The sequence below is a fragment of the Wyeomyia smithii genome, chromosome 3, assembly GCF_029784165.1.
Source record: "Wyeomyia smithii strain HCP4-BCI-WySm-NY-G18 chromosome 3, ASM2978416v1, whole genome shotgun sequence".
Lineage (NCBI taxonomy): Eukaryota > Metazoa > Arthropoda > Insecta > Diptera > Culicidae > Wyeomyia > Wyeomyia smithii.
This window is the reverse complement of record NC_073696.1, coordinates 86933381-86942814: the sequence shown is the minus strand read 5'-3', so window position 1 is coordinate 86942814 and position 9434 is coordinate 86933381. Positions and strand designations below refer to the sequence as shown.

At 39.6% G+C, this 9434-nt stretch overlaps 1 protein-coding gene across 1 annotated transcript in view; it reads left to right on the top strand.

The window, feature by feature from the left end:
• Positions 1 to 5699: 5699 nt before the first annotated feature.
• The window catches only part of LOC129728381 (uncharacterized), a 28725-nt gene continuing 24990 nt past the window's right edge, over positions 5700 to 9434 (top strand). Inside the window, exons 1-2 of the mRNA XM_055686819.1 lie at positions 5700 to 5869; positions 5938 to 6135. Coding sequence (XP_055542794.1) covers positions 5700 to 5869; positions 5938 to 6135 — 368 coding nt within the window. The remainder of the gene's footprint in view (positions 5870 to 5937; positions 6136 to 9434) is intronic.

Here is a 9434-nt window from a genome sequence, read left to right as displayed (position 1 = left end):
TATGTTTTTTTTTATTTTGAAGGTCTCAGGAACATGCTTTGTATGATTCTGTGTGATAAAAACTAGAGCAAATACGAGATAAAAATTGGTAGACAAACAAAACTTGATAGTATGTGGCCCTGAATGCGGCACCCAATTTTTCAAGCCAGCATAAATCAGTGCGAGACATCTTTTTGCCATGCAGAGAAGCAGCACTTAGAAAATAGTCTACGTATGTATGTAACACACACACATATTACACATTTGCCACGGTCGCGCAGACACAGATACAACAGCTGGGATTTAGTAAATTTCATTTCCTGTCTGAAACCAGCCGGGTAATAATTTATGAAAGAATCCGAGTTCACCCCAAACAGAATATATTTTTGCTGCAGCAATGCCTACATTGCACCCTAAAAGCCGTTGTCGTATTATTCGGAAACTAACCCTTCCGGCAAACTGAGCAGCCCCCTAGAACCGTACTGTTATATCTGTTATATTGCGACTGTATCACTGAAACTAAATCTTGGGTGCTTCAACGCAGCCGTAGCATTGTTTTAAACGACTGTTTCAACTAGTTTATTATGAAAAAGTAGTTTGGCGGCAATCTACAGGTGAATATTCATAACCACCTGTTTCACTGGTCATTATTATGATGTTGCATGAATTAAATGTTAGGTAATAATTTACAACTCTCAAAAGTTTCGTGTCATAAATTTTTAATTAAATATTAGAAAAATATGACTTTGTTCAACAGCGAGTCATCTTCTTTTGGTTCACCGGAAAGGTTTTGTGTTTATTGGTTTAGTTAATGGGCGTGACATTTGATTATGGTACAGATTAAAATGTGATGCTCGATTCTGAGCTTAAGCTTGAACGACCGCACATTTCGTAGGTGCTCCTTGCTTTACAAATCTGAACTATTGAAGTTGCACAAAGAACCACTGTAAGATGGCTGATTTGGGATTGATTTCCATCTTTAAAGTACAAAACTTCAGCAGCTTTCATTTTGTATAGATCGATAACGGCGCCGGCCACGTCCTTGCGGACAATTAGAGAAGGCAGAACTGAGATTTTATAATCGTCGTTGTTACAATTATCCTGTATACTAAGAGCTGGCTGCTAAGTCTGTGTCTAATAAAGCAACAGGTTTCGAATGTTAAATGTAGATACCTCCTGCTTTGCCTAGGGATTGAAATCATTCGATGCAATTGCATTGCATCGCGTGAAGCAATACGCATTTTACACTGATAGATGGAGAATCCATAAACATTTCAAATCTAACAAATTATCACTCTGAAAACTTGTTGCATCGATAAAAAAAAAAGGGTTTCAGATTTTCCCACTGCCATTTAAGGTTTGCCTGCAGCGGAAGACTTTTTCGTTTCTGTCATCGACCGGAAATGAAAATCTACCTTTATTATTGGTTCCCTCAACGATAACTGCTACGACTTAGTTTGAGAAGTATATATATGAATATTGCGATCGGTTTCTCACATTCGTCGATACAGAATAATGAACTTTTTTTCAGAAGTTAAAACGGTAGTTCGACTGTCGGAGTATCCATGCATTCGACTCTTGCATAAGCAAGAGAGGAAAAGTTCAAACAGATTACGTAAAGTATGTCTTAAATTCAACGCTAAACTTTTAATCTAATCAATTAAACATATCGCTCGCAGTGCTTCTGTCTAGATGCTACGTACTGGGGAAGAAAGAGAATGTTCGTTTGGTTTCTTTTCACCACCGCAATGAATTTGTGTGTGCTTTTTTTTAAGATTTTTTTTTGCATGCAAGATTAAGTCCAACTGTACTTTTATGGTTGATACTTTTCACTGTCGACTCCAGACAAACCTGGGGGTTGCTACATTATTGCTGGAACGTACATACGGAGATGGAGAAAAAATTATTCGAAAATAATAATAAAAAGAAATTTCGTCTTTTGCGATTTGGGTCGTATACAGGTGGTTTGAAAATCTGTTTGAGTTTTTTGGTTTTACTATAACATATGACAAACATAATAGATATTTTTTAATAATACTTGTGCTTTCACGTCACAATACCGATGATAAACAAAACAAATTGCGAAATGTTGCAGGAATATACAACCAAATTAAGAAGGATAAATTATGCTTCACAAACTGCAGATAAAATAAGACACAACGATAATGATGCAAAATTCAACGCAATCTTCAACAGCATGCAGCGCTGCCAGACAGAACGTCTCACATCCTTCCTCGTGGAAGCCAGGCGAAACTTCTCCCTTTACTTCGCACCGAGTCAGACTGTCTCGAGCCGGCCGGTCAGACTGCATTTATGCCACGTATCCTTATCTCCGGTGTTGGCATTTCATATAGCAGAAATTTATGATCCAACTTGCTACATAGCTTTACCGAAACAACGCGACGTCCCAGCCTGGTGATGTGTTTTCTCGCTAAAGAGGCATACATACAACATCTAGCCGGTTACATTATGCAGGTTGAGTGTGTCCTAGAAAGCTCAAAGGCTCAACCGCACTCATGGTCTAGTCACCTCTCTTGGCGTGAGAATGGAGACTGCAGACAAAAGTGCGCGATAATTATCTTCAAAATATAGGATGTCGGTTACAAAGCGACATCAGCGCGGGTGATAAAACCCCTAATTACAAATCTCACCGACATCCGGGAAAATTTATTTCCTGTGCATCCCCGCAACGTACTCTTATTTGACAATTCAATTTTAATCAAAATGATAGACCTGTTGCCTAATTCCAGCTCACCAGTAACGCAATAAGAGGTAAAATGTTTCAAGCATCACTGGCAAAAAAACATTCATAGTTTTAATTTAAAACTAGCTGAATGCACCCGGCCACGCTCGTGTAAAAACTTTTGCTTTTTTCTATAAATTTCTATGTTTTATTATATTTTTTACGAACCTATTATTTGAAATATTTATATTTATTTTAGTTACAAACTTATATACCACATTTTCCGTTTCTCCATCAGGAGCTAAAATGAATAAATTTGCAGGTGAGCCAACCCTCGAGCAAACGACATATAATTGGCGGTGGAAATAACACGGTGATCTTTAATCTACTCCACATTGTTTAATGGTGTGTCCCTGTGACTTATTTATAGTAATTGAAAATGCAATTCTTACAAGGAATTGAAGCCACTTAAATTGTATGATCGATCTGAAGGCATGAGTGGTATCCTTGGTTTAAAAACAGTTTCACCTTCGGCTTATCCTGTTAGGATTGTTGCTTCAATTGTGTTTTTGAGCATCCTTGTAACGTATAGCGTTCGACCAATGCACTTTCGTTTATTTGGAGCCATAATGTTGACTAAAAACTAAAGTATTTTATTGTTACCTTGTTATACACACATACTAATTACACAGTGCAACAATTTTTTGCCTTGGCTTCTTTGTATGATTTTTTCATGAAGTTTGATTTGAACATATTTCAACTTAAGGGGCAACAATGGCGCCATTTTGGATTTTTGGAAAATCGGAAATTTTCGATGTTTTTTCGACGCCATTTTGTTTTAAGACCAAATATCAAAATTCTAAGAGTTTATCCACATTTTAGCATCTTCTTACCCATGTTTAAAAAAAACAGATCTGAAATCTGACAAAAACTGAGCTCAGAAAGGTGATTGAAAGTGTTAAAAAAGGTTAATCTGCCAGTTGGTCTCGAGGTACGATCCTGGTCTAATAGGCCAGTCGTCGTAGGTTCGAGTCTCGGTTCGGGAGACACTGTTAGGCGTCGTACACAAAATACGTAACGCTAAAAACATAGATTTCAGACCCCCTCCCCCCTATGTAACGATAAGTAACGTTCGATATGGCTCCCCCCCCCCCCTAAAATTACGTAACGCTGGACAACCTGGCCCCACTCAAAATTTGCAATTTTGAGCAAACATCTCAGTTACGTAACGGTCTCAACTACCCCCCCTCCCCCCTATGTAACAATAAGTAACGCAGATTCGACCCCCCTCCCCCCCTTCATGCGTTACGTAATTTGTGTACGACGCCTTAGTGTCAGTAGGATCGTAGCGCTAGCCCCGCAATTGTCCTGTACACTTAACAGTTGGCTGCTAATTAACTAATTTATTCTTTGACTAATGAATGCAACACAAAACAGTAAATTTTAAAGTACCACGTGAATGAGATTGCTCCGCTTTGGCTTCTGCACCTTAGACCTAATCAACTGAGACAACACGCAATGAGAGATTATTTTTCGCACATTTTTATGGTGAACCAGTGAGTTATCGAAAGATAGGGTCCTATTACAAAAGACGAAGTGAGCAACTCGCCTCGCCTCCAGTCACTGAGGAGACGAGCACAATGTTATGGAATGCGAGTGACACTTGGCTGATAACAGCTGAATCACGAACGAATTGAGCAGTTCCGCAGACGAGCTACTCGTGTAATACCAAAATTGGTCAAACGAGTAACTGATCTAAATTAAATGCTTGTTTTTAGAGTGAAAATATAATCTCCCCCGGAATGTGAGGGTCTGCGAATCGTCCAGTTCGATCAGTAGAGTTATAGTCAAATTTTCTGAATTTCTTCCTTTAGAGTCTGAACACTGTAGTGTAGTGCAATACGCACTACTCATATTCTAGTTTAGCTCAGTTCAGTGGAAACTCATCACCAGGTCCGTATAATGATCGCTAACAAATTCCAACGAATCGAAAATGGATTTCAATTTCAATGAGTTGAACATACCTATTAGCTTTTGATTTTACCATATCTGCGAACCACAAACGCTGTGCCCTTTATACTAACGTTTCCGCTGCTAGGCCACGTCCTAGAAAATTGCATCCAACCGTTTAGTACCAAATTTAACGCGCATAAACAATCACGAATCACGTCAATGACAATAACAATACTCAGCAGCATTTCGCCGCACGGCCTGCAATCGGGTCACCAGGCGTGACGTTTTTACAATTTTACGTGTAGCTGCTGCAACAAACAAGCGAAATATCAGGAAAGCACCCCGACAGGATAGCGTGTTTCAAGCGCACACAAGCACATTTAGCCAGCAACATGTAAATCGTCGAATGAGAACAATCGCAGTGCATTCAGGTACAGACTGCGCGATAATCATTGGCATTTTTCGATTGTTTGTTGAGAATTCAGAATAATAATTCCGACCAGATTGCTCCCATTACTTTTCTTGCTCGACTAAATCAACTGTTTTTTTGTCTGTCTAATTGAATGAAATCGAACAATAGATATGAAATACAATTCTACCCATGAAGAGGCTGTACAGCACGACATTGCACTCAACCTGCGACTAACATATAAACGCAAAGTGCCGCAATCACTGTTCGACGACTGTCTGGCAAATAAAATATCACACGCGCTCATGAATAAATTACATTTTAAACATTGGCAATGTATTGTTAATACAAGAAGCATTGCGTATGCTGCGCGCAATTATCAATTTCTTGTTCCCGCGGGTCGCACACGCCAATTTATTCGATCGCATGCTTTTTATCCGGTCCTAGCATCGGCATTAGCTCAGGTGGGAACGCTAGGACGAACGAATGAAAAGAGCGGTGCGCGTCCAAACCAGTGCAAACCAGTGGAGGAATATTGTCGAAACTGCAATCAACCAGAGAGAATTACTCGAGAAAATTTCGTTGGAAACTTCATCTGTTCAGTAACTTTATTCAACTCGGTTATTTTATTTAATTTTTTGACGGTTGAGTTAGTTTCGCTTAGCTTGATTCGAAATGAATGAAGCGAAGGTCGTGAAGAAATCAACTGTAGCGAAGGATCAAGCGGTGAACAAACATGTGAAACTTCTGCTGCCAGTCAATACCTTTCTGAACATATTCTTCTCTCATGGTGCCCTGCACGGAATTGCATACTTGGGAAAATCATTCCTCCACATAATGGAAAAGTTAGCCAAACATCGGGAACTGGTGCGCCATCCATCCGCTAAACGCAGCCATTCTGTTCGTTTTTTAGGTCAATGTGGATCAGTTTGATTGCAGTTTCACTTTATTTTTGCGCCAAACTTAGCCTGGAATCTTGGGAACGCTTTCAAACCAAAAGCACGGTGGTTACGATCGAGAAAGACCACTACTACTGGAACATTTCGATGCCCAGTTTAACCATCTGTCCAATGAACCGAATCGATAGAGAATTATTTTTTGATTATTGCGCGTAAGTATTGCGATTACATGTTTAAATGAACCATTAACAAAGCCGGGTGTAGAAAATGGCAAAATGTATTTTTTCATATAATGATGAAACTAAAGTTAAAAAGTGACAGAGAGAGCCAGATTAGTATCACATGACCATTTTTATTAACCATTCAAGTGGTTTCAGACAGGTTTCAGACTTCAATGGATTTTTCCCCACGGGTCGACCAACCGAAAAAAAAAAATCTTAAATTTCTCAGTTTTTCTAGTAAAACCCACATAAATTCCTTGCTTCACAACGCATAAACACATTTAAAATTTATTGCCGGATCTCGGTAATTTTTGCCGAGAACGGCACCACTGAGTGCTCGGTTAAAAAAATAATGACAGCTGTCACATTTTTTCGTAAATCTCGGTTTTCCTAACTGAAATTTCAGCACATAATATCCGTAATCTCGGCAGTGATAGCTCGATAATATTTTATACCGAAATTTCAGTTAGGTTGAACCGAGATTTACGAAAAAATTTGACAGCTGTCATTATTTTTTTTAACCGTGCACTCAGTGGTGCCATTTTCGGCAAAAATTACCGAGACCCGACAATAAATTTTAAGTGTGAAATTTGTATCCGCCATAACGCGGACATCTTCAAATCGGCGTAAGCTATAAGCGACTCTTTTCATTCAAAACATTTCATTCTTTTCATTCAAACATCTAAAACAGTTTTGAATGTCGACAAACGAAAAAGACGTGCCCAAATGGGAGATCCACACAGCCTTACCGGAAATTCTCATCTCTCGATACGTGAACTCGTAAAAAGCTTAATTTGCCTAAAGCCACAGTCCACAATATGTTGAAAAGGTTTTCTGGTTGTTTGAGTGTCGGAACAGTGACAAAATTTTTGGTCGTGCGGATAGTTGTATGGATAGAGGGGTATAGAAGATTTTCGAGAGAAATGTCAGCAGCATTCGTTCAGAAATCAGAGAAGCGAGTCTCACATAATCAAGAAAATTTCGTGCTGCGACGATAAGCAGAATTTTGCAAAAACAAAAGCTGATCATTTATCCTCAGGCACAATAAATAAGGAAATTTACCAGAAGGATTGTCTACAAAAACGATTCCTTTCAAACCTGTTTCCTGTTAATTCTTTGTTGAGACCTGATTTCGCATCATGTCATTATGCTAATACCGTGATGGAGTGGTTGAACGCCAATAATGTCAATATTGTACCACGAACCGCCAATCTTCCCAACTGTCCACAGCTGCGCCCAATCGAAAGATATTGGGGGCCGTCCACATTCCACGTGGCCACAAAAATCATCATTTGCGACACCCCCCCTCCCCCTTCGTGCACAAGCGTGAACATTGTCCTACACTCCCCCCCCCTTTTTTTTTTTTGACTACACAATTGCTTCAAAAATCCACCCTTTAAAGACTTTGATTTCTAAAATAGTTGTAAACCGGTCGAAAAAAACAAATAAGAAACAAAAACAACAAGGATTCAATATAGCAGCAGCTTCGGTAGAAGTTGAGAAGATAAAATCGTTTCTGCAAGAAATAAAAACAAAAAACAAATACGCCAAGTTTAACATGCATGAAAACGCTCCAAGTACCAAACTGACTGAAAATATTTTAAACAAAACGAACAAAATACATCTTTTCAATTTCAGGAAAATAGGAAAATCCAATAACTCAGGAAAAATTAAGCTTGAAACTATAATCAAAAATCAATCCCAAATTAACGTAAAAAAATTTTCAATTGTCTCGAAAAAGTAAAAAGAAAGCATACAAAACATTGTGCTGAAAACATCCCTAAAATCAAGAAGAAGAAAATAATCTTAAATAAAAGCTACTAAAAACAAGTAGAGGGGGGATGAAGGTATCTGAAAGCGTAAAGGGTGTCCACGATGAAATTGCCACACCATGAAATTGCTCTAACATTTTAACCGTTGGGTAGAATTTAATGAAAATTTGAGTGGATTTAGTTCATAGTGCATTGTTTACATCCTGCATGTTTTAAAGTCCTGTGATCAAAACTCGCGGAAATGGAGTCGAAAGAACAGCTCGTGCGTGATAAAAAATCTTGCGCATTCATCACGAGAACAAGGATCTCTCGCATCGTTCCATCGCTAAAACGTTGGGAATCGCGAATTCCACGGTGTCGCGAGTGATTAAGCGGTTCGAGGAACGATTGACCACCGATCGGAAGCCCAGAAGTGAAGGAAAAAGTATTCCGTACAACACCAAAAATCACAACCGCGTAGGGGGGGCCTTCAACCAAAACCCGAACGCCTCCGTTCGGGATGTGGCTAAGAAGCTGCACCTAAGCCGAAGTTTTGTCCAGAAGGCCAAAACTAAGGCTGGACTTCGAACGTTCAAGGTACAAAAGGCTCATAATCGCGACGAGAAGCAGAAAAGGTCCGTCAAAACCCGTGCCAGGAAGTTGAACCTCAACATGCTGACGAAAGTTGAATGCTGCATCATGGACGACGAAACATATGTGAAGGCCGACTTCAAACAGATCGCCGGCAACCTGTTTTTCACGGCCAAGGATAAGTTCAGCGTTCCGGAGCATGTCCGCACTCAGAAGATGTCCAAATTTGCGAAGAAATTCCTGGTTTGGCAAGCCATCTGCACGTGCGGGAAGCGGAGTGCACCTTTCGTGACCCAGGACACGATGAACGGACAGGTGTACATGAAAGATTGCCTCCAGAAGCGGGTGCTTCCTCTCCTGAAGGCCCACAACATTCCAACAATTTTCTGGCCGGATTTGGCCTCATGCCACTACTCCAAGGACGTGCTGAAGTGGTATGCGGACAATAAGGTCAATTTCGTGCCGGAAATTTTCAACCCTCCTAACACTCCGGAGCTCCGCCCCATCGAAAAGTACTGGGCGATTATGAAGCAGCAGCTTCTTAAACAACCTAAGGTAGTCAAGACAGTCGAGGAACTGAACAAAGTATGGGTTTACATGCAAAAAACGGTTGATTCACAGGTTGTGCACAATCTTATGGCCGGGCTTAAGGCCAAGGTGCGGGAATTTGCGTATGGACTGTGAATAAAATACGAGTAAAATGATAAAATGAAGATTAATAGTTATTTTTCAATCCCTAAAAATTTGATGGCAATCGGATGAAAACTCGAATTTTGCGAATCAATTTTGTGTGTGGCAATTTAAGCGTGGACACCCTTTATCTGAAGGTAGGAAAAAAAATAAAAATTAAATCAATTAATAATAGTTAATCATTTTTATCAAAATAGGTCCAATAAAAGCAAAGCAAAGCCTTGGTGCTACATTCCGTATCGGAACTCAACCTTTTAT